This window comes from Triturus cristatus, chromosome 12 (assembly GCF_964204655.1).
Source record: "Triturus cristatus chromosome 12, aTriCri1.1, whole genome shotgun sequence".
In the NCBI taxonomy this organism is placed as follows: domain Eukaryota; kingdom Metazoa; phylum Chordata; class Amphibia; order Caudata; family Salamandridae; genus Triturus; species Triturus cristatus.
Window position 1 is genome coordinate 471,533,932 of NC_140595.1, and position 25,327 is coordinate 471,559,258.

A 25,327-nucleotide genomic window follows, 5' to 3' on the forward strand; every position below is an offset into this window, starting at 1 on the left:
ATGTTTCAGCCTAGATTGCCCCTAAATAGGGCAAGGCTTTCTCCAGATAATAGACCCAAGGATTTTGCATGTGTTTTTGTCAGTTAATAATTGGGGATTGAATCCTTTGCAGGTCTCTAAACTTCCCTTGGACCCTCCTTCCTTAAATTTGTTGTTGTATACAGAGCTCATAACGTCATCAGACCTTTTTGTCTGTCACAACCGTGCAGGCCTACTGGCCCACTCTTGAAAACTTCCATTGCTAGCTATCATCCTGGGTCATAGCACTCAGATCCCAATCACATGGACATATGTGTGTTGTGTGATGAGCGGGTTACACACAGTATGATTGTCTGAGCATACCAGACTGACACAGGATTGAGTGTTCCATTTTGGAAGCTCTAACCTGTTTGTGTGCACTAGATGGAGGTAAGGTTACTTTCCAAGACATTCGAAGTGTATTGCGGACATGTCTGAGACAGGAGTGTGGGTGGTTAAAGGGTGAAAAGGGGAAAAAGAAGCTAGGCTACCCTTAGAAATTCGATTAGGTGCTTTGATGCAGATGGCAGCTGATAAGTTTTTCTGGAGAGTGTCATTTGGTGGATTTTAGGAGAGGTTGGTGGAACTGTAGTTTCTATTGACGGAGTGCGAAGGGTCTTTAGGAGGGGATCAGCCAGTTGCCAAATTATCACAATTGTTTGTGCCTCTGTTGTGACTGCTCCAGCCTGCAGACCGCCCTCCTATGAGGATCATTACTCAAAACAATGGCTCAGTCTGGAAGGCAGCCTGGAGAATCGACCCAAACTGATTCTGAAAGTGTTTACTGAGAAAACATGTCCCGTCTGCTGAGCCGGTATGAGTGAAAGCTGCTGACTCACTTGGTTCTGTTCTAAGTTCTCTTTGGGTACTCTGCAGAGAACCCAGAGGACTATTGCACAACCAAGGCTGACGTCTGCCTGATAGCCAGCTTCCCAGAGGTGAGTGAACATCAACAGCAATCTGATCTGGGGGGAAAGTACTGCTTTCGATGTCTCGGAACGCCTCAAGAGTTTTGCCTGAAAGAACAAGGAAAGAAGTAAGATGGAAGATGCTGACTGCTGGTGTGGTTAAGAATGGTTAACCCCGGAGCTGTGGGTCTGTTCACCAGAGACATAAGAAGTGCGTGACTAGAATGCTGCTGACTTAGAGCTGGTCGCTAAAACCAAACCTAGGCTTTGCAGCACTGTTGCAGTGTGCCTGATCGAATCCCTAGCAGTCCCTGCTGTTGCAGCCGTAGAACTTGCCTGAGCTGCAAACTGTTGCAGACACTGACTGGTGGCGTTAGTTCAAGTGCCCCAAAATGTCTAGTTGGTGCCGTCACACTGGTCGATAGCTATCCGAGCTGACCACATAACTCAGAACTCTGTTAATTTGTGGCACCTGGCCAGGGTCCCAAACATTCTGCATGTGTGGCTAGTCTCTGGCATTTACCAACCATGTGCCATGTGGACTACAGCACCTTAAGATGTTGCTGCATACTGGAAATTGTCTCTGTGTGCCAAAACACTGGTTGACTGCCCATATCGGCAATTTCCACATTGCCCAATCAGACCAACGTGTTGCTACCTTAAGTGTCGCAAAGCTGTCTCAAGTCTCAACCCCAGGACCTGCACCTGTAAGAGGGACTGCAACACCGATTTGCCCAAGAGTGGTCCAAGCACCTATCACCAGTACTCAACGGTCTAGAAAGAGCAGACCCACCGCAGCGGAGGGAAAACTGTGTTGCTGACACATGAAATCCCCGAAGAGTGTAGTCGTGTGAAGACAGCCCATTGTCGCAACTTCCTCCAGGATTATGGAGTGAGGCCTGAGCCCGCCTGACCTGAATGGGCAACTGCTTGTCTCAACTGCAGATGGGGCACCTCCAGTGAGGGAGTAACATGGACTGAAAGAGAAAGGCCTGCCACAACTCCCAGGGAACGTATGAGACACTGAGTACTATTACAGCACAATTGACTGAAAATCGAAGGTGGGAAAACCTGCACTATTTCCTACATATGAGAACCCTAGAGTAAATGGATTGGAAAGGGTCAGAGTGAGAGGGGACATAACTCCTAGACGTTTTAGGCTCACACCCACATATCAAGGATTTTATACCTTTTGGTTAATGTGTGTGTGTGTGTTTCGACATGTAATTGAGTAGTTTTCTTTTAATTAGATAGCCACTAGGCTGGACAGTCACTTTATTGCACTACTGAGTGTCTGTTGAGTGCTGAGCACGTTTTACCACCACACTAACTTCCCTAAAAAGTATTTGACATCTCACAATTGCTACCACTGAGTCATGTGCTGAATGGGTTGAAATTGGCTCAGTTTGCTGAGTCTCTGATTATTCATCCTAGGCACCCAGCCTTTTGGGGATACCTTGGGATTCTCCCTTTTACTATATCTCAATTACAATATATTGAGGGATACTTCTAACAACAGATTCTGCACCAGACTGGATCCAGAAACTCTCGCAATAGCTCCAGTACACCGGCAAGTGTCGCCATTGTGACTCCGTCCCACCTCCAGACATGGTAACACAGAGCCAGATAAATGTGCCTCCCATGGGTGCTAATGTCATTTCTGAGTCTGCTTGGTCTTCTGGCTTCTTGCTTTCTTCTGGTGCTTAACACCCATTGGCACATCACAATGAAACCTCCGTCTGCAGTGGGCCCAACATTGATGTGCCTTTTCAACAGGATCCACAACTTCAATGAGCTTGCAAGGGATAAAGATCACATTCAGCAGACCATTTGCTGTGCATGTGGTGGTGGACAGGTCTTCCTTTAGTTGAGGAGGTCCATATGGACAAAGTGTAGATCAGAGGTATTTGATGGAGCAACACCATCACATACATCTTGGGCAGCCGCATGCCATTCAATTAATCTGCAAGGCATTTCTGCCTTCTGTCAAGGGCAGATCACTTTAGGTCCTGTCACAGCAGGACCACTATGTGGTACTGCAATGAGCATGGTGGTATGGGGTTGCGTGCCCTCTGTCTAGAGGCAGTTAGACTCTGGAATGGTTGGAACTTCAAGGGATCTGCCGAATTGTCAATCATCTAAAATGGTCCCCTAACATCAGGGCATACAAGCTCTATGGATGTCAACCTCCTCATCACAAGTGGCATTGCAGGGTATTTTCACCTAGTAGGCACTCCCTCAGTATACCTTTTTGCTACCATCTCAACCCGCTCAGTATCTGTACTTCTGTGCTCTAGAGCTCCCTTGTCTGGGTTCTCTAGGCAACAAATTCTGCCTTTGAAGGGATTTTGGTCTCCTATACGCATACCTACCACTGCTGCTGATTCTGCATATTGTGAAGAAAGTGGGCTTGGGATTAATCAGACCTGGTTCGAGAGGACCTGGATTGGACCAGAAGTGTCACCTACTCCAAACATCTTACCCTCACTTCAGCTTTTTCTTCTGAGGATCTGCTGTCCCTGCAACAGGAAGTGCACTACACCCAAACCTTCAATGTACACCTCCAGACTGAGAAGAACTAACAGAGTTTTTAGTTCTCTGTCGGAAGTGGTAGATGTCCTTTTGGTTGACCGCCACCATACAACAAATTCATTTACTCTGGCTGTTAGTCCAAGCTTGTAACCTGGTGCTTGTTTAAAGCAGGATGACCCTCTATGGGATAAGCTGTCTGATGTCCTTTTGTGTTATCTTTGGGCCGCCAAGCCTTTGCTGTGATCACTGTTTAAGATACTTATTGACCATTGCATGCTTTCTTCGTTCACCTCTTTATTCAAATTACCTGTCCTTAAAAAAGGCTTTCACTCTTCCCCTTGCCCATTCATTATGCCTTAGTCGGGCGACAGTTTATTTCTGACATTCTTGATGTGTACTCTTTAAAGCCTCTTTTAGTAGTAGTGTGAGACTTCTTATTCTTGAGTCTATATTTCACATTACAATCACTTCTTCATGTTGCTTCAGAGAGTTGTATGGTTTTTCGGTAAAGTCTCCATTTACTACCTTCTTCCTTAACAAGCTGGTTCCTAGAACACATGAATCCTTTCTGCCAAAAATGAAGCCACTTTTGCATGTCTGGGAGTCTATCATGTGGAATTTTGCCTGCTCGGTTCTGCAGGACTTCCTGCTGTCAAGTTCACTTCACTTCACTGCTCAGACCCATGTCAGGTCAAGAAAGGGGGCATTGCTTTGCCATTGATTCACAAGATGAGGAATGTGTGATAGAAGTGTCCATCAGAAAAATAAGTTACATACCTTCAGTAATGCTCTTTCTGGTTGATATTCTATCTAACAGAATTCCTCACCAACTGCCCACTTCAGTTTGCTGTGAACTTTCAGAAGTAATCCAGTTCATTTTTACACCCTGCCAGTTCATTTAATCTGTCAGCCACGTTTAATGTCCAAACTGCGGAAAAGAACAGTAAATAAACTGACTTCGGTGCACTGGGTTGTTGCCTATACACAGCTCTTACCATTTCTGGATGTGGGGCCGTAGGGCGATGATGCCACTTGCTGGTGTACAAAAGGTACTGCAAGAATTTTACGGCTCATTGTGGCGACTTTGGAGATTCACCAAGTGAGGAATCTGCAGTTACAATATCTATCAGAAAATGTGTTAGCAAAGGTAACTAACGTATTCGCCTCTATCATATCCCTCACCTCACTTCCCTATCTTCCGTACCATTTCTCTCATTTCTCAACAGCCATAACGCTACCCATAATAAGAGATCTAGGAGATGTTTGTGAACTTTCCAGTAACTCTGCAGACCATAATAAATGCTTGGTAATGGGTACCTGGATAGTTTTTCTGCTCCACACTGCTTCAAACACCTCTGATAATGTAAATGTAAATGTATGTGTCTTGTAAAGCGCACTGCTGCCCTGAGGCGTCCTGGCGCTGTAGACCGCTGGGGAACCCGTCCTGGCTATCCCTGTGAGATGGTACCTCCACGGTATCTCCAAGGTGAAACCAGGCATCCCCGGCGAATGTGGGGGGCCGTTGTGGAGATGAGGCAAGCTAATGTCCAGAGTTGCCGAGTGTGTTCCTGGTTAGAGTAGGTACCGAGGTGAGAATTATCGAGTCCGTTTTGACCCTGGTCCACGACCCTGCCGCGTCGGGAATTGAACCCTGGTCCCTGGCCGATTCTCTGCTTGCGGATCTGCCGCCTCTAACCAGTGAGCCACACCTCTCCATAATCGCAAGAGGGTCCAACAGTAATATGGAGATAGGCTGGTAATCGCAAAAAACACTTCTCAATAAAGGGGTCTAAGGGAGATTTAAAGACCTGCACGAAAACAATCCCCTAATCACTATAATTGTATCAACAAAAGAATCCGTGGGTCTATTGAAACACAATCGGGAGCCAGTGAAAACAACCCAAAAAATACAAAGAAACAGTCCTCATAAAGAGGACAAAGTCCCATCACCTACCGAAGTGGCATGCTTCATCATATGGGACCTCCTCTTAACCGCACCTAGTGCAGTTAAGGAGCTACAACTCCTTTGCTAGTGTCAAAAGAAGGAGGAGCTCGCGGATGTTTTGAAATAAATCTACAGAGGTAAAGTTCTCCTAACACTTAATGAAGCTACCTAGGGTGTGATATGACTGAGTGTGAAAGATGTGCAGTGTATATAGACAGTGTAGTAAAATTGACTACTTAGAGACAAATATGTTTATTCAGTATCTATAGGTGTCAATGAATAAAACCAGAGTGCGTGTGCATAGGAAATCTATAAGCACACTAATAGTGGACATGGTAAACATGTTTCAGCCAATAATGATCTAGCATTGTGATCAAGGCTTTCTTCAGGACCAAAAAAAAAAAAGGAGGTACTACTGCATCAAAAACATATACAAAGTGCAAAAGAGTCAAATTGAACGATACAACCTACAGATGTACCTGCTGTTTAAGGAGTGAACAAAACTGTAGGGATACACAGAGAACCCCCGCATATAGTCGGGGATGTATTTCTACGCTTCTGGTGACGACTCGGGCGTGAGACAGCGCTCTATCCGTCGCTACCCCGGTCGGTCTTCCTGATCGTACCTATAGGCTGGTAATGTCTTGAGTCTCCCAGTAATTCTTTGGTATCGCCTCCAAATTTGTGGTGCCAGAGAAAGCTCATAGAATTCAGTGAAACCGTGTTTCTGACAGTTCCTTCCCAAATTACTGGGTTGAGAGGTAAAGATGGTGGGAATGGCTCTTAGTAACACTATTGTTGGCTCAGCTCTTTTGGGTGTATTTAAAGGCCCAGTTTATAATCTGGCTCTTAATCTTCCAAACAGTTAATTTTCATTCTTTCTTAACTTGAGGCATCTACAAAACATATGTTGCAGAGTATATAAACATACTTTCAAGTCCGATCCAAATATTTTATACACTATACTGAATCTGAGAGTATTACAATTCTATTTCAACTTTTGTTAATGTTCTTTCACTGATTGGTGAAGTGGCTCTCAAGAATCGTGGTCAATATGTACTATTACATTTTCCCATAGGCAAGGAATAAGTAAAACCTTTTGATGCATAGCTATCCTCTGCTCCCAGGTCACTATTGCTAGCAGGCCAACAGGCTAACAACCAAGGCATTCTATATTCGGTGGAAGATGTAGTGACAGGAACCTGAGAAAAGTGTGTTGTCACTATGCTCATGGGACGGTAGTTAAAGCATGACACAAGACTTTCCACATACCAAAGCAGCATGACAACAAAAATCCATAGGTGTATGGTTTCCCATTGTCAACTGTGAAGCCTTCAGTTAATCCTGGATATTTATCCAGCTGTACTATACTGCTTGGGTTTTTGGGCCCATACTTAAAATGTTAACGCAAACAATCGTGTCTAGGGACACAATGTGATGTTGGGTAAAAAGTCAGGGCTGATTTAAATTGTGCTTCTTGACAAGGGAACACTTGGCAGATATGATTGGCCCCACAACAGCAGCACAGCTTTCAGTTAGCCAGATAGAGAGTTCAGAAAATAAGTGTTATCATGCTGAAAGTACCAGGCTGTAAATTAAACTGGTGTCATTTTAAATTTTTGATAAGGTACATTTATATTGGCAGGGTTGACCACCTCTACAGTGTGTCATAATATTCACCCTGGACTATGAAAATCGCCCCCAACTGTGTCCAGGAATCTATGTTTTAAAACACATTTGAGTATAACATGTTACTACGTTCCTATTCCTTTAATAGTCCTGAAAGCACAGAGTCCTGACAGAGTGAGTGCGAGAGGAAATAAGCTGTGAAAGAGTCTGTAAGTTTGAGTGAAAGTCAAATATATACACATTATATGCTTAGCAGAGTCTACCATACGTCCATCAGACAACCTGCCAATGGGAACATTCTACATATCTTGAAGTGCAACTCCTTTAAATTAAATATGTTCATTATAGCAAAACATGAAACATGTTTTGTACTTTTGGGTTTAGGCAGCTAAATAAATACTGATAACGGCTGATTTAAAGAAGGTTGGAAAACACGAGAAACACAACCTAAATCTACAAACACTAAAAATGGAAAGGCACTAAATCGTAAACCAGGCATGTTTAGGTATTTTCACTATAAATAATTCTCAGAACTAAAACTTCTACTGTATTCAGATGTTCTAAACACTGGATCATTCCAGAGCACTGTGGTCCACCTTTGGCCTCCCAAACCAAAACGGAAATTCACACCATTGTCTCAGAGGACGTAGACAAACTCTTGTGAGACTCTGGATAGTGTGACCTAAGCATTACTAAAGTAGAACGAGGAAAAGGACTTTGTGCCTGTAACCTACCAAGGGCTAAGCTTTAATATATGTCTGAGGACAATGTCTTGCGAAATGGCCTTATTGAACGTTTGGGTAATGCAAATCCACATATGTGGCTTGTCTTGTTCATACAAATTCAGCCAAGAGCAATGTAAATGGCAAAAGATGTTCTGGGAAATCCATATCAATGTCAAAAAGCATATGTGAAAACATGATTGTCAAATGTATTTAAAACCATGATAAACGGTTGTTAAAATTATATACACACACACACACACTCTTGACCGATATTATAAATGATTACCTGCCAGCTGTGAAGCAAGTGCCATTTGCTGCTCCGAGTGTTGAAAATGCCACAAAAAGAGGAACCACCCATGTGGCTGGATAAAGAACCCGATCTCCAAAGGTCTGGAAGAAAAGCGACACTTGCAATGAAATATACATATCTGATACTTTTTTTTCTCGCTTCTCGTGTTGTCCAGACTAAAATACTGTAGCACAGCAAACTACAGGCACACTCCTTTACCAACCCCTTTCACCTGTCTGACATCATCACCCTCCTGGAGCAGTGTACTTATGTTTTGAGAATTTGAATCTAGGAAGAAAAATAAGCTGTACACTACCAAGGAGTAAAACCTTTGTATAAAAAATATATACAAGGGTTATGCCCAGTTTTATTACCTTTCAAAACATAATTTATTTCCAAACAATCTTTTACAAATGGCATATTGAATAGGCTATGTAGTGATACTAGGAACTAATTCGCAATAAGAGTAATGCATGTGTGGCACTATCTTCCATCTGAAATGGGGAAATGAAGCCAGTAAATGGAATCTACAAAAATGCAGGACATAAACGGAGGTCTAACAGTAGTGAGCAAAGACTGTTTTGGAGAATAAATAGCCACGATGCTGTTATGGAAGGAAGGTAAGAGATAGAACTAACTAGATGTGTCTGGTGTTATTACCTGACACTTAATGTATGTGGTGTTCCTTTCCTGGATCTTAAGAGCCCTTGTGTCTGGAAAATTAATGAGCACTGGAAAACAGGGTCAGCTTGAAAGGCGACTACAACCCTTTTTAGGTCGAGCCTCCATGACCTGTTGTATACACTTGGTGGGCTTACATCCTGCACATTCCTTTTTTATTTGTTACTTGGATTGTCCTTTCAAAATGCTTGCTTGCTATTGGTGAATTATTCCTCTTTGTCCCTCCTTTTTGTCTTTCATTTCCTCCCACAGAGCAGGGACCAAGTACGGTACCTTTATGCTTTGGTTGATTATCTGTTAGTTTGGGGGACTATTGTTTTAATTTGTTTCCTGCTCGTGTTACTGTCTGCCTGTGTTCAGCTTTGGCGCCCATAGCTGCTTGCATTTAATGCAGCATTAATTCCTCCCACATCCTCTCATGTCACTCCATGCCCACCCCCACATACCCAGATTGTTTTTCTAACTTTCATTGTAATGCTATTCCGTCAGGTTTCCGTGGAGCACATTAGGCATTTCAACCCCTCCCACAACCCCGTTGTGCGTGGTGCTTCTATCCCTTATCCCACAACTGAAAGGAGTGATTTTGCACCTTTGTGATCCAGTGGCAGAACGGCCCCTGTCCGTGCTGGTGAAATGATGAATACATAGAACGTGTTGAAATTTGGATAGAGGGGTGCATATAAAATAGAGCTCAAAAGATGTGCAGTTTAATAAACAGTGTTACCAACATAAAGGGTAAAAGAAAGCAAGATTTCATGAAATATATGTTGTATCCATTAATTACATCGAAGAGTCTGAATATGTTTTTCATGTTTTCGTTTGAGCAGACCGTGCAATGGTGCAGAGCTGTTGTTTCAAAAAGAGCATGGGACAGAAGTGCAGTACCTAGAGCCTTTGATGAAAACACCAGCGATTTGAAGGCACAGCAGCTTGTTGGGGTGCGATATTAGTTGGTTGCATGGCCCGGACGCCATTCTTTGGTTACCGAAGCAAGAAAAAAAAAAAGCTCTTCTTCATCTCATTGAGCTTCCTCCGTTTAGTGTGAAACAGGGGAACTCTTTTTAAACCTTGTTGTAACAGCACGTCGGGCACAGCACACTGAGTCAGTCACGGCATTCAATATGCTGTGTTTTATTGTAGGCCGGTGTCAAGAGGGCAGTAAGGGTGCCAGGCTCCTTGGTACAAGCAGACAAAATGGGTACCCACTCTGCGGGTAGGCTATAAATATAAAGCCATAACTGGATTTCAGATGCTGCACAAGACTTCTGTCGTCCGTGCCAGTGCACCTGACAGTAGCATAGCTAGACCATTTGCTGCCCGTGGAGGCCCCTGCGGTGGTGGCGGAAGGGGGGGAGGTGCTGGACGGCCGCAGGTAAGAGTGAGGGGGGAATGGGATGGAAGGCCACCGCCCCCAAAACATGTGCTGCCCAGGGAGAACCGCCCACCTTGCTACGCCACTGGCACCTGATGCACTACATATAGCTCCATCCCAGCACGTACGCACACTTGTTCATTACTTTATGATCAGTAACTTACAAAGGTTTCCAAATGCTTGTATTATTTTTTAAAACGGCATTTGGATTGAGAGCTACCGTGAGTACATTTCTGAAACAAATGATCTTTAGGCACTTGTTATCCAAGTAAAGATGCTGCCCAGCGTGTGTCCCAATGCTGTACCGTCCCGCCAAAAGCAATTGCCAAAGCCAATAGGTCCCAAAAGGCGAGACCTATTGGCTATGCCAATGCTTGTTTGGTATGGCTCCATGTGAGAAGTTGGCCTGATGTATGATGTCACTAGTTCTAGTGTACACCTTATATCAGTCCAAATACCCTTATGGTGATTGGTTGTAAAGTCAACCTTATAGACCAGCTATCCTAGTGGTAGCATGGACAAGAGCAGTCTTAGGCTAAACTCTGAATGGCATGTGAAGCCAGCTGTGATACCATATATAATCCCTTGAATACCAAATGAAAGGACACCACAACAGATATATATATAAAATAAAGTGTATTTATTCTAAGCAAACCCTCAGCACTCTTTATGAGATTAGAGGTAAGTACAACACAGTCTTATTTAAGCATACATTAAGTCACACAGGTAAGTAATACAGTTAGGCCCTAGGGGCCACGCAAACCATATACTAAGTAAGTGGTATAAGAACCACTGTCACGGAAATAGAATAGGCCTAGGCCTAGGGAATCGCTGGGGCTACACTACACTAGCGTTAGTTAGGAAGTGGGAGGCCCACGGGATTCGTGTGCAGAGTGGAAACACTCACGCGTAATGCGTAAAAGTCAATAGCAATAGTACAGTTTAGAAAACGGTAGATTTAGGACACTTCCGGAGTAGCTAGGAAGTTGAGACTTGAAAACTAGACACTAGGATAGTCACTATCCTGATGAGCACCGGAGTACCCAAGTTACCTAACCCACAGGCTGCGGGTGCATAGGGGTGAAGATGCGTCGTTTTCGTCGTCGACTCCTATGGATGCCTGAAGAAAGATGCTGACAGGCAGTCAGGGGAGAGTGTCCGGTGGATCCCAAGGCTGGGATCAAGAAGAGAAGAAACCTGCAAGCAGAAGGGACAGAGTCAAGGTCACTAGCCAGTGACCACGTGGAACCAGGAAGGAACCAGGCGATGTCGTGGAGAGTTGCAGGTGAAGGTGAAGCTTGTCGCTGCAGCCAGGAGGACCAAGAAGCGTCGAGGACGACCAGGACCAGGAGGCGAGCTGTCCCACGAAGGCTCTTGCTGTCGGCGGCGTCGAAGTTGGACTAGGACTCACCAAGCCTTGGCAAGCGGAACCCACGAAGAACAAAGGACTTGCTTCTGGTGCAGACCAGGAAGGTCTGGGGTGCTTCTTCTTTGCAGAGAAGCGGGAGCCAGTCTGGAGGAGCCAAACCAGCGCAGAAGATTTCAGGGAGCGTCGTCACAAAGGCCACTAGCCAGCGGGCAAGCAACCGGACAGACGCGGCAAGCAGGAAAATGCTGAAGGGCCCCACGCAGGACTCGTGGAGTGTGGGGGGCTGGTCTTCGGTGCAGATGGTGCTTGGGGTTGGGGCTTCTCAATCCCCGGTGCACAACTTCGAGGGTACCTCAGAAGCTGCGCTGTAAGTTACTAGCCACTTTTCCCAGGTAGCCGGTCCCACGTCGCTCGTCGCCTCCACGGATCTCAGCTCTGCTGCAGATGTGGATGAGGGTCGGAGAAGTCTGGAAATCAAGGCTCTGGTCGGGCTCTGCAGTCGGTTCCTCGTAGAACGGTCGCAAAGCAAAGGGTAGTCTCTTGATGGTGCCTGTTTGCACAGGGTAGCCACTCCTTGGCTACAAGGGAGATTCTTCAGTCTTCTTCTTTAGTCGAATGTCGAAGGTCCAGAGTTTCTGTTCAGTTTTGCAGGTTCAGGATAATCTAAAGTCTTGAGGCCCAACTCCCACTCTTATACTAATCTGGGGGGCTGGGATACCTGCTAGGTCACGCCTTATGGGTGGGACCTGGGAGGGGGTGGTTACACCCACTTCCCTTTGTCCAGTTTCGCGCCAGAGCTGGGGCTGGAGTGCCCCAGCGCCGGTTTGAACTGGACTATGCAAGAAACACCTTGTGTGCCCCAGGCATGTCTCATTCCTTTCAGCCCACCCTGCCCCAATACACTAAAGGCTGTCTGGGGAGGTGCTAGCACCTCCCCAAGCAGGAAACCTATTGTCCAGGCCTCCCTGGCTGGGATCACTCCCAGCTGCAGGAGGTCAGACTTGTGTCGTGGCAGCAGCATCCATTTTGTGATGCTGAGGCTTTGGTCAGAGGCTAACAGTTGAAGTATGATTTTAACATGTCTTCTCCCTCTAGAAGGGAGGGATAATATCCTCATCACCAGAGATGGTATGGGGGTATTATTCCCAAGTGTTAGACACCTTACACGACATGTTTTGATAAAGCCAAACCATAGTTACCATAACCGTCTAAGATTATAAGGCACTTTAAGAGTATATGGTAGGCTATATCATAGAACAGCTATAAGGACAAGGTTCCGAAAGCTGCAGACAGGCTCAGCTCATGCTAGAGCACCATCTCACATGTTACCAAGCACTCTGCCTCCAGGATTGTCAAGGCCTGCCATAGGAGTGACTGATAGGTACACATGTGTCTATATGTAAGTTAGGTATAGGAATACTACACCTAAGCAAGGGGTGATTACACGACCTTGCCCCAGCTGAGTGATCAGCCAGTTGTGTCAAAATGGAAGGCCAGGCCAGGGGTGGCATAATACATGCTGCAGCCCCTGGTAGGCCTAGGGTACACCTATGCCCTGGGTACCTAGGGTACACTGTACAGGGGCCAATAAGGTGATCCTATCCAAATGGGTTATGCACCTAAAGTACATAGTATTAATTTAGAGAGAGAACAGCAGGGCTGTGGGTCTGATTAGCAGGCCCACAGCCACATCTAAGTCGAAAACCAGTAAAGCAAAAGCAAAAAGTGGGGGTGAACATAGAAAGCAGACCCTACTCTCCTACACTCCAGACATCTTCTGTTGTTTGGCAAATATGTGGATACCAATACTTTAAAATATGATTGTATTGTACTTTGCCTCCACCCCAAAGCAGTGTATTTTTCTCTCTCACGTCATGCTATTAGCCTTTGGAATGCTTCCTTCCTCCAAACATTGGAATGCATGAGGGACTACGGTAACTCCTTCAAAGTATACTCAATTCAATTCAACAATCTTTATTCCATCAGTATGTGATCCTAAGAGAGTCACAAAACCATTAAAAATGCATAAAACATTCAGAATAAAAGGCAAGGTAAAGACTTAAAACTCATTACACTGCAACAGATGACCTCTGCCTTACAGCACGTTAAATAAAAATTGCAGTTGAGAAACAAATCCTCACAGTTGGCAGTGACTGGAGAAAAGTTAAAGCGGCTCTGAAATATCTGGTATTAGCCGGTTTTAAAAAAGGCAAAAGATTCTGCTTTCTCAAAAATGCATAGCATTTGCAAAAAAACAAAGTGAAACGTGTTTTGGGCAGGACAGCCACCACAGGGACACAGAGGTAGGTTGGCAAAATAGGAATCCTGCTGAGGGAAGGAGACTAAAAGGTGCAATGTGCTCAATCTAAGCCTCACTAGCAGGAACCTATGGTGCGGATTGCTAACCCATGTGAAATACCACTTAATACCATTGATGTGCAAATCTCAACAAATGCCTTGACAGTTTTCTTTATCATCTCACCGTACCTATGAAAGCACTACCTTCCTTCTTCCTGGCACCAAAAAACATAACATGGGTTTTGACCTAAATAATACTCCGGTCCAAGTTCATCAAAAAACGACAAAAGCTGTACAGCACATGATGCAAACTGATTGCTGTCCTGGCTATAAGGACTGTATAATCAGCGTAAATCAGAGCTGGGACGCTGAGTTCGCCTATACGTGGACCATCCACACCGAGCTCCAGTAGTTGTTTCTCTAGACTTTTTACATATAGCAAGAAGAGGAAGGGGATAAGGACACAGCCCTGGTGTACACCTCTGGCCAGATTACCATCTGCAGGTGTCCCCCCACACCCTACCTCACACTCCTAGGAACTACAGGATGTTCTGGTCTATCCCCATGCCGGACATAATGCTCCACAGCTTGGTTCTATTTACATAAACCAAAGCAGAGCTCAGGTCCATAAATTCCAGGTACAGCTTGCTCTTCTTAGCCACAGTGTATTTGCTTATTAAGAGGTATAAATTGAGGGACTTCTCAACTGCCCCAGGCCAGGACAGAAACCAAATTGGAGCTCCGAGAGCATTTTGTGCTCACTAGCCCAAGTGTGCTGAAGCACCAGCAGTATTCTCCCCATTATCTTAGCGATTAAATCAGTCAGTGAAATGGGGTGATAGGATTTCAGATCTCCTTTGAAGCCTTTAAAAAAAATAAGAATAATAGTTGCTAGGGCCAAGTCTTCGTTGGGCCTGTTACCAATATGGTATTGAGGTCAAAAGTGGAGCCCACAGAGGTATATTGGCCTCAAAATGTTAAAATGGAAACCTGTCCCGGCCTGGTGCTTTTCCGGCGGGCACAAGCTTCTGCTGATATAACTCAGCTTGATATCCAGATCAACAAACGTCATAAGCAAGGGCCGGGTAAGCACAGGGGAGCATGGAGAAGGTTGAGCGAGATAGCAACAGCATCGACCAAGGAAAGGGCTTCCCTAGGGAAAGAGTCAGAATGGAGATGCGTAAAATGAAAACCCAAACTTCAGGGGGATCACTCTGTCAAGGCCAGATTCCTGGATATTCTCAAAATAATTACGGTTTACCATAGTCCAGAAGGCTTTACTGTCGTTTAATTCACTGGCCAGCACTAGGGATGAATAAGCCTACTCCCTAATGGTACTCTTCCAGACCCTTAGTGCGTTTTTACGCACCATCTCCTGATCCCTAGGATCTTCTTTGAGGGCTGTCATTAACTAAATATGAGCCTTGATACAGATGGCATCAGATCATTTAATATGCTTCCTATTGCCTAATTTAATTGGAACCGTGAGAAAGTCACGTGCTGTATTGCATATTCTAGCAAAAAAACAATAGAAAAGACTGTTGACTACAAATTTCTGCACCTCATACCAGTTCTGATGTATATACAATTACGCACAACATGCCCTGGCATAAACCGTCTATCTGAAAGAAACACGTTAGTTAGATTCCTCACCTTAGAATATCCCCAGGCGTCAGGCTGGATCCGGAAAGATTTTTCGTCAGCAATACCCCTTGCGCGTCGCTTGGCGTCGTCTGCGGCTCCGCGTCCTTCGTCAGCGCCGTGCGCCGGAATGATGTCGCCGGAGTACTTAGACGCCGCCCTCGCGCGCTGACGTCAGTTCTTCTTTTTTCCGCGCCAGACTGCGCAATCCAGGAAGAGCTTACCCCTTAGTCACTTTTTGACTAAACTTTTTTTACTCTTTTTGGTCTTCTGTCGACTCGACTCTAGTGCCGGTAGGATGCCTGGTTTTAAGGCCTGTGACTACTGTCATCGACTGATGTCGGTGACGGACAACCATCGCCGGTGCCTTTACTGCCTTGGGCCCGACCACGATGCGGAGTCATGCCTCGACTGTCAGGCATTGACCTCGAAGCATAGGTGGCAGCGGTCCCGTAAGCTTCTCGAGCTTCGGCACTCGGCTCCGCGCCGTTCACGGTCCCGGTCCAGGAGGAGGTCCAAGGACAGGTCGCGGAGCCACAGTCACCATTATCGCTCGTCGGGCTCGAAGACTTCGGGTAAGTCGAAGCGCTCGAAGAAGTCCAAGAGGCGACACCGCTCTTCGGACTCCCCTCGACGGTCGCGCGACTCGGTCGAGGGTCAGGGTGGTCCCACCCCCGCGGCTCCGTCGGAGCCGCAGGAGCCGCGTCCGTCCCCATACCCGCCGGTCCCTGGGACTTCCTCTCGGCCATGAGGGGCCTGGCTCCGCCGTCGACGCCTGCTGGCGCGCCTTCGGGCCCCGCGGGCTCAACTGGGTGACCTCCCGAGCCGGCGGCTCCGGCGCCGTCGACGACTTCGGTCCCGACGCCACAGGTCCCCGAGGGATCCAGGCCTGGATCTCTGCCGTCCCCGGCGCCGTCCCCGGTTTAGCCCCGGTCCGGGCACTGCGCCGCTCGACGCCGCATCCGACGCCGATGCATGAGCATTTCATCTACCGCCCGGCTCCGGTTATTCCTCCTGTTTATCAGGAATCGGATGACGGGGCGACTGGGAGGGGTCTGAGGACCCTATGGGCAGACGAACTGGGGGATGCCAGTGGTCTGGACAACCCCCGGACGCTGGTTTCATCTCTCCTCCGACTGTCGCCTCGGAGGAAGGTGCAGCTTTTTCAGTGGTGCTGCGCAAGGCGGCCGATGCCCTTGGGCTGGAGTTGCCTGCTGTGGCCGTGAGGACTAACGTCCTCACAGAAGTGCTTCAACCGACAGCAAGCTCCACAGATCCTCTGCTGCAGTTCAATAAGGCACTTGTAGACGTTCTGCAGGGCACCTGGTCCAAGCCCTCCACAGTACCTCCTGTGGATCGGAACGTGGCCCGGCGCCACCGCCCTGCTCCGGGCGGCCCCAGCTTTCTGTCTCAACACCCCACTCCTGAGAGCCTGGTTATCCAGGCCTCGACTTCCCAATCCTCCTTCCCGTCCGCTCCTCCGGATCGGCAATCCAAGAGGCTGGAACAGTTCGGAAAGAAGCTGTTCTCTTCCCTGAGTTTGGGTCTGCGGTCCTTGAATACCGCTTGCCTCTTGGACCGTTATTCCCACTCTCTGTGGGATGCGGTGGAGGACGTGCTGCTCCTGTGTCCGGAGGAGGCCCGGTCATGGCTCGCCCAGGCGCCTGCTGATGGGTGAGATGCAGCACTGCATAAGTCAACAAAAGAAGGGGGGGACCGAGGAGCAAGTTATGGTCCAGTGTCTGCGCTCCTCTAACATGATACTTAAACCAACAAAAGACACTGTTCCAAAGGGAGAGTGCTAGATAGCCCCTACCAGAAAGCAAAAAGAAAAAAGAAAGAAAACAGGGACCTAGGTATGGGAATGGGCCCCGCACAAAGGAGAAAAAACAAGTCTTGTCCCCTGTTGCCCTCACACACCCCGAAAGGTGTCATGCTTCATCATCGGGCATTTGCTCCTCGTCGGGCCCGGCGCTGCAATGCCCTACGGGTCCCCCGAAGGGTCACTTTAGCGGAGATCTTTTTGGGGAAATGCCGGATGGTGCATGTGGGTGTGTGGGGTGCGGGTCCCTATAAGAGGGTAAAACAAAGTGCGTGCAAGATAAGTAAAATTTAATCCGGGGTTACAAAATCAAAAAGCTAGAGCAGGGATATTGCCAAAATAAAATAGATTAGAACCCCTCGGGTATAAAGTTACCCCTGCAGGCATATTATGCCTGTCGTAGACCAACATGTTTCACACCCCTGTTGCCACCAGGGTCGTTGGCGCTTCTTCAGGATCAAAAGACAGATGTAGTGAAGTGCACTTGAAGTGAATGTTTAAAAGTAAATACCCTCATGATTGGTCAGTGCGGGCCACCAAACTGTTTCCCAAACAGGGTGGTGAGAGTTTGTAAATGCTCCTGATAAGTAACCCTCATGATTGGTCAGGGCGGGCCACCAAACTGTTTCCCAAACAGGGTGGTGAGAGTTTGTAAATGCTCCTGATAAGTAACCCGACATTATCGGTGAAAGAGACCTCTCCTCTGGCCAAAGACGCGGGGCACCCGCTCCTTCTTGGAGGTTCTCTCTGGGTGCGGGATACAAAGAACCTACCCCATCCTCACGTCATACCTAGGTCCCTGTTTTCTTTCTTTTTTCTTTTTGCTTTCTGGTAGGGGCTATCTAGCACCCTCCCTTTGGAACAGTGTCTTTTGTTGGTTTATGCAGCACTGCATGCCATACGGTGTGGACTAGACACCACGGACTCGCTGGGGCGGGCGATTTCGACCACGGTGGCACTTCGTCGCCACGCCTGGCTACGGTCCACGTCCTTCTCGGGGGATGTCCAGAGTACCCTCATGGATATGCCCTTTGATGGCACTCGCCTTTTTGGCGAGAAGGTGGATAGTGCGCTGGCTCGTTTTAAGGACTCCCGGGCTACGGCCAAGTCCTTGGGTCTCTCGGCCCCGCGGCCGCAAACTTCCGCCTTTCGTCCCTTTCATGGCCAAGGAAGGGGCGCCTCCTCACGTCCGCCTAGCCACCGGCCGCAGAACCAACCTGCACGCGGTCGCGGATGTGGATTCCGCCGAGGTGGTACTGGAGGACAACATGCCGGTCAGTCCACATCCACCCCGGCAGTATCCGCCTCAAAGCCCTGCTAGTCCGAGCTTTCAGGCCCATTCCACGCGAGTGGGCGGCAGAGTTCGCCATCACCTGCTCCACTGGCGTTCCATCACGTCGGACAGGTGGGTGCTGCAAATCGTCCGAAGGGGCTACTCCCTCCCCTTCGAGACGACCCCTCCAGCCATGCCACCACAGTACCACCGCATGTCGGGGGATCACTTGAATCTTCTCTGGGAGGAAGTTACGGCTCTCTTGGCCAAGGAGGCTGTCGAGTGCGTTCCTGGTCCAGAAGTAGGTCGTGGTTGCTATTCCCACTACTTTCTGGTTCCCAAGAAGGGCAAAGGGGGCCTACGCCCTATCTTGGACCTCAGGAGCGTCAACGCCTTCCTCCGGAAGGAGCGGTTCAAGATGCTCACCTTAGCTCAGGTTCTGGCTGCCCTAGACCCACTGGATGGTAGCGTTGGACTTGCAGGACGCTTATTTTCACATCCCCGTCCTGCCGGCCCACCGGCGTTACCTGCGGTTCACGGTGGGTCAGGAGCATTTTCAATTCACCGTGCTCCCCTTCGGCCTCACCAGTGCCCCTCGGGTGTTCACGAAGGTGATGGCGGTGGTCGCAGCTCATCTGCGCAGATCGGGGGTTCCAGTCTTCCCCTATCTCGACGACTGGCTGTTGAATCAGATATTTGAAATCTTGCCAGAAAATGGGCAAATTATACAGATTGCCGCAGTCTCTCGTGTGGGGAGCATAACAGTAACGACTGAACTTGTAAACAGACTCCGATTTGGTGCAGGGTTTGACATATATTCACCTTTGAGCTTGTGACATTTACTCTTGATATTCTATGAGAACAAGAATTACCAGCCGGAATCTATATTCTTACTGGGACAGATTTTGAGTAGAGCTCAGGAATTCTTATGAAATTGGGAAGTTGGCCTTGCATTGGTCGTCGAAATTCTATAGGAGCCCTGATGAAGTTCTCCCAAAGAAAACGAAACGCGTTGGCTGGAATTTAAAGCTCTTTTTGATACCGATTGAAAAATAAAGAAACCGAAGCAAAAATGTATTTCCTCAATCTGTATTGCATATTCGATCGAAACTATTGAGCAGCTCAGGCCCACCCCCTGGTGTACAGTCTTTGTCTAAACATATCAGAAAGTCAGAGAGAGTAGAGCCGATGAAAAATTATCATTGCCCACCTTAGACCAGCTCTTGGTCACGCTTTTGTTCTTAGAAAATTATAATGGGAGAGGGTTAGTTTTAATGTGCATCTTGGTGAAAAAGAAGTGGTGGATTGATAGGGCCAAGAGCCTATGGTCACTAAGAAATGAATCGCCTAGAGTGTGGTCCATTGCTCAATCCCTCAGATTCTCCAAATATAAAATAAAATCAATGACTGAAAGTGCGCCTCCCAATAAAAGTAGGGGAAATACACTCAATCTTCACACATTTAATTCTTTATTTCATGCAGCTTCACTGTAAACACATCAATAATATAGTTAGCATTTTCATAGCATTACGCATTTTTTAATTTATTTTCTCTGTGATCGAGTACAAATCTTGGTCCCCTTATTGTTTAATTTTTTTACGGATGTCCTGAACTCAAAGCTACAGTCCAAACGTTTTGATTTCATTTTTGTCTCTCTCTCATTTTGTCTAGTGTTCTCCGCTTCTTTTTCTCTATCATTTTACATATAATAATTTGCATTTCTGTTTGTCACCGTCTGTCTCCTTTTGTCCTGCACTTTAACGCAGGTCTGCTGTTTTTAATGATCCTCTGCATGAGGCCAACGGTGGATGTTCAAAGCAAACATAAACCTTTCAGAACATCAGTGGGAAGTCCTAGCTGACGGTGGCTAATCAGGCAAGGGATGCTTGTGTTTGTGAGGCTCCTCATTTTATCACCAGGAACTAGAGGATGGAACGCCTGAGCTGCCCCAATGGCGCTGCAGAGTTAAACTCGGGAGCATAAAAAATCTCGACTGTGTGTATTATGTAGAAACATACAGTTGTTTTCTCTTTCAGGATATGTTTTTCGTTCAGTGCTGATCTCACTAGATTGTCCTCTCTGGATGTCAGGTGGGCTTTGGTGCTAGTATAGGTGTTTTTCTGTAAAGCTGTAGATAAAGAAATGACTTAGCAGAAGAACGTTCAGGTGTTGGTTGGCTTTGCTTTTACTCGTCCGTTAGGTGGATTTCTAGTGCAGGGTTATTGATTTTCTGGTGCCAAATTCCCACATTACCTGCCAGGGTTGGAACATGTGCCACTTGGACCCTGGCAGTTACACCCTTTCAAGAGGATGTCCCTTGCCCCATGGTTTGTGCTGTTGGTGGTCCCCATTGAGCTGTACTGCTTCCCATTGCTGATTTAAGCTACCTGCCATTTCCAGTGTCTGTTGTGGTAGCCCATCTACTCTGGGATTCTGATAATGCATCTCAGCAGCCAGTGCATATGATGCAGGGATTTTTCTCCCTCTAAAACTAAAATGCACTTCTACCTCCTAACATATGTTGACATGTTGAGTGCAGCACTTTTCTCGTGATGTGCATAAAGATCACTTTCACTACCGTCTCCACCTCCTCCAGTTTATTCTAGAAGCGGTAATGTCAAGGTGGCTTAACTTTGTCGAAGACTTACTAATCTATATAACTGGGACCTACCATTGCACCAGGCTAGTATACTTGAAATACAAATAAGATTCAAAGAATTGGCAAGGGATGGGACTGCAACTGGGATTGTGTTTTTTTGCTAATAAAATAATTTTGTTGAAAAACATACAGTATTCCCCGAAAGGATCCCCTGCCACAGGGGAGTGGGTGCACCTGAAAGGCTACAGTTTTAAGAGTAGAGTAGACCCTATGTAGGTCCTGGAACTGGATTACCCGAAATTTTATAGCTACAGCAGTTCATGTGGGGGGCCATCCTAGCATCAGTCCAGTCCTCATTGTGACTGGGATTGTAAAACGATGTAGGCAGGTGTGGAGGAGGGGAACACAAGGCAAGTAGGGACTATTGGTCCCCACGCATGGGAATTGAATGTCATTACCTCTGATGTCCTAGGGTTTGTCTAACTATATTTGTGCAGAATTGGGCCAAGTACAACCCCTACAGACTTGACTGTAGTAACAATGGTGAGCAGTTACAGCCTTCTCAGGAGGTAGCGTGGAGTCACTGAGCTCAGGAGTCAACACTCACACAGCAGCACAATAACTGATTTTTCAACCCACTGCTTTACGGTAATGCACACTAGAACTAGGTATTACAAAGATAATATTGACCAGACACAATTTAATGTTGCGGGAGCAGAGTTTGGCTGAGCCTTTACCCGCTACTTTCCCCTCAGTTCCCACCTTCTGGTCTGCATGTTTCCCCCAGGAACAAAGTTATAGCCTGATTAGACTCCGGTGCAGATTACCACTAGTGATACTTAAAATGTACTCAGTCTTTCATGGTTCATGGTTTGTTCTCACCGAGTGAGGCTTGCCTGCTCAGTTTGTGGTGTTGCCGGCATGGTCAGGCTGTCTGGCCAACTTCATCTCTTCAATGCTTCTAAGGGGGCATGCACAACAGAAACTGCAGTCCAAACCTTCACATTCAGAATACAGTATGGCAGTGTAAGTAAAACTCATTGTGCACTTTCTTCCTTGGGTCGCCCATACCAGACCCAACCTCAGTCCGTCCTCCAACCCCCCTTACATCCCCGTTCACCCCAACCGAAATACCTTAACATATGAACAGTTGCATGAACTAAAAGTTGAGTAATTCCCCTCAGCTGGGCATACCAATAAAAATAACAATACACAATTCAGGGTTTGCATTCCCACTCTTCTCACTCTTGCAGTCAACAGCGGTTCTAATAATTGTGTGCCCCTAATGCATGATAGGTGGCAAGTGGCACTATTTAAAAATAAATCAGGCATCTCAAAGTGGCAATATGTGTTTTACCTTTTATGCCAGTGCTTGTAATCTGCCTCATGAAGGCTTTTCAGAATTAGTCAATTAAGTCCGAACCTAAACCTTTCCTCTGCTGCCACCCCTTCCTTTATGGTTCTGTTTCTCCACCTCTTGCTGCTGATCCTTCAGTGAATGTCGGTTCCATGGACACCTGACTACATATTTGAAGACATGCTACCTGTTTGCTCTCCTCTAAATCCATAATGTGGTGTGCGTTGTCCACCTAATCAAATTTGAGACTAAAGGATGAGGCCAACTGTAACTTATTCTTTCCTGGTTAAGGTGGTCTGTGACCAGTTTCGGACTCCATTTTTAAAAATCTTTTTTATCAAGGTGCCATGTGCCTGAACTGGTAGAAGGAAATTCAGTATTTTGGGAGTGAAATGCCTTCAGGATTTTTTTCATTTTATTTCAACACTCTGCACATGCTTCATTTGGGTTTTTGTACTCCAAAACCCCCCCAACCCCCCCCCCCCATAATATCCATCAGCGAGGCCTTCATATACCCATCAAGGTCCTCTTTTTCTTTCTCACCCATGTTGCAGATCTCGATATTTTGGCTTTTGAACCTATTTTCGAAGTCCTCGTACTTATCTTCAAATGGTGCACTTTCATCGGGAAGCATTTAGGGCCAGATGTACGACCCCTTTTTTGCATGCAAAAACCTACTGGGCCATGTACATAGCCTATTTAGCGAGTCACAATTTTTTTACAACACCCTAAATAGGTTTTGCGACTTGCTACTTGGAAGAGGCGTTCCCTTGAGACTCGCTATTTGGAAGGGAACGCCCATTCCAAATAGCGAGTCTCAAAACCATGTACAAATGTTTTGCGAACTTCAAGTAGGTGGTAATGCATTTGCAAATGGGAAGGGGGGTCCCTTTCCAAATGCATGCAAAATAATATTTTAACGGCAAGCAGTGGTCCACTGCCTGCTCTTAAACAATTAAACGAAAACGTTTCATTTTTTGTTTTTTAAATGCATCCCGTTTTCCTTTGAGGAAAATGGGCTGCATTTAAAAGCAGTCCCAGACATGGCGGTCTGCAGAGCCCAGAAGGCCACCATCCCTGGGAGGGCTGGCTTTCCCAATGGGTTCGCAAATTGCGAGAGGCTCATTAATATTAATATTGTGCCTCGTAATTTGCGACCCCCTTGGGAATCGCAAACAGTGTTAAACACACTGTTGTAAATTTCATTTAGCACCTTGCAATTTGCAACTCGCAATGTGTCGCAAATTGCAAGGCGCTAAATGAAATGGTCATACATCTGGCCCTCAATCTGCTGATTAGTATGTTGTTTGATGAATCAGGTCTCCAATTGCGAATTGCTGTTGTGTCAGCTACAGTCGTATTGCCTGTCACTTAAAGGTTATTTGTGTTTATGTATGGATTGTTTCAAATCTAGAGTTTTTTTTAGCTTTCTTGAATAGGTCAGATTGAAGGATTTGATGCACTCCTGAAAGTCCACCTTGGCAATGAAGGCCTCCATTCCTAAGGTGTGAGCTATGCTTTTTGCCAGTACAAGAGGGGCAGGACAACCATCCTCCTTATGCACCCTGGTACGGGCTTTCATAGCTTAAAAGGCAGCTATGATCCCACTTTTGCCCTTCTCACCTGCCATCAGGTGCAAGACACTCATCTGTGCTCTGATGCTGTACTGTTCTTTCTGTGCAGTGTCCATGATCTAGATAATGCCTCAGCTAGACTTGCACTTTGAGATATCAGCAGTAGTGAGGCTGGTGTATTGGGGTGATCACTCACACAAAGAACCTCTCCATCTCATTCTGATGTAGCAAATTCACAGTGCTTGAATCAATTAAAAGAAGAATGCGGTTGGTTATACTCCATTAGTAGTGTTATGAGGCCTCCTGAGACTGCATATTTTTGGGCCCCAGAGACTTCCGGGTGAGATGTGTGTTCTTTCATGATACTGTAAGGGCCTCCAGCTGTGTCAGGCTCTAACCCTGCTCACACCTCTACAGCCCAGCTTTTTTAGGGATGGGTAGCACAAGCTGCATCATGTCTAGACTCACCAAGACGCATGGCTTAAGGAGCACCAGGATTCTCTCGTTGTGTAAGATGAATAACTTCAGGCAAGGTGTACAGGAGAGACCATACAAGGGGGCTCGCCCACAACAGAAGAAGGGGATCAGGCAGCAGTAGAGCATTGTTAGACTGTGACAAGTGTCCAGAGGTGAGGGAAAACATGATCGTTATAGGACAAGTGGAATCAGGCATCAAATCCTGTCCAGTAACACAGACATTACAGTTAGGTCCAAAGGAATAGAGCCCAATCCAAGATGGTAATTATTTAAAAAAGGAACTACTTGGGCGTCGCCTCAAGGTCCCCTTGTTTTCAAATCTGTTGTTTTCTTGCATTTCCTTTGTGTAATAGGGCCCTAAACTAAAATAGAACTTCATGTTGTGAGGGCTATCTGAAAGAAACACGTTAGTGATAGAATCCTTACCTTAGAATTACCCCCAGGCGTCAGACTGGATTCGGAAAGTTTTTGTCAGCAGTACCCCTGCTTGTCAGAAGGTGGCGTTGTGCTGCTCCTCATCCGTCGTTGGCTTCGTGGTCGCCGAGATGACGTCACGACAGCTACTTAATAGACGCCACTCTTGCGTGCTGACGTCAGTTCTTTCTTTTTCCGCGCCTGCAAGCGCAGATCCGGAGAGAGCGGTAACCCCAGTCATTTTTTGACTGAGTTTTTTTAGGCCTTTTTGCTCTGTTTTTCGAGTCGATCGACTCCTGGTGCAGTAGGGATGCCCGGCTTCAAGTCCTGCAGGGACAGCCATCGCATGATGTCGATGACGGACCCGCACCGCGTGTGTCTTTACTGCCTGGGGCGCGAACACG

General features: G+C 46.6%; 2 protein-coding genes across 3 annotated transcripts in view; one reads left to right on the forward strand and one right to left on the reverse strand.

Annotated features, from left to right (window-relative positions):
• TDRD12 (tudor domain containing 12) overlaps positions 1 to 25,327 on the forward strand; it is a 3,486,095-nt gene that overhangs the window by 3,353,802 nt on the left and 106,966 nt on the right. The gene's annotated exons all lie outside the window — the stretch shown is intronic.
• SLC7A9 (solute carrier family 7 member 9) overlaps positions 1 to 25,327 on the reverse strand; it is a 715,482-nt gene that overhangs the window by 195,036 nt on the left and 495,119 nt on the right. Inside the window, exon 9 of the mRNA XM_085639452.1 lies at positions 8,044 to 8,147. Coding sequence (XP_085495578.1) covers positions 8,044 to 8,147 — 104 coding nt within the window. The remainder of the gene's footprint in view (positions 1 to 8,043; positions 8,148 to 25,327) is intronic.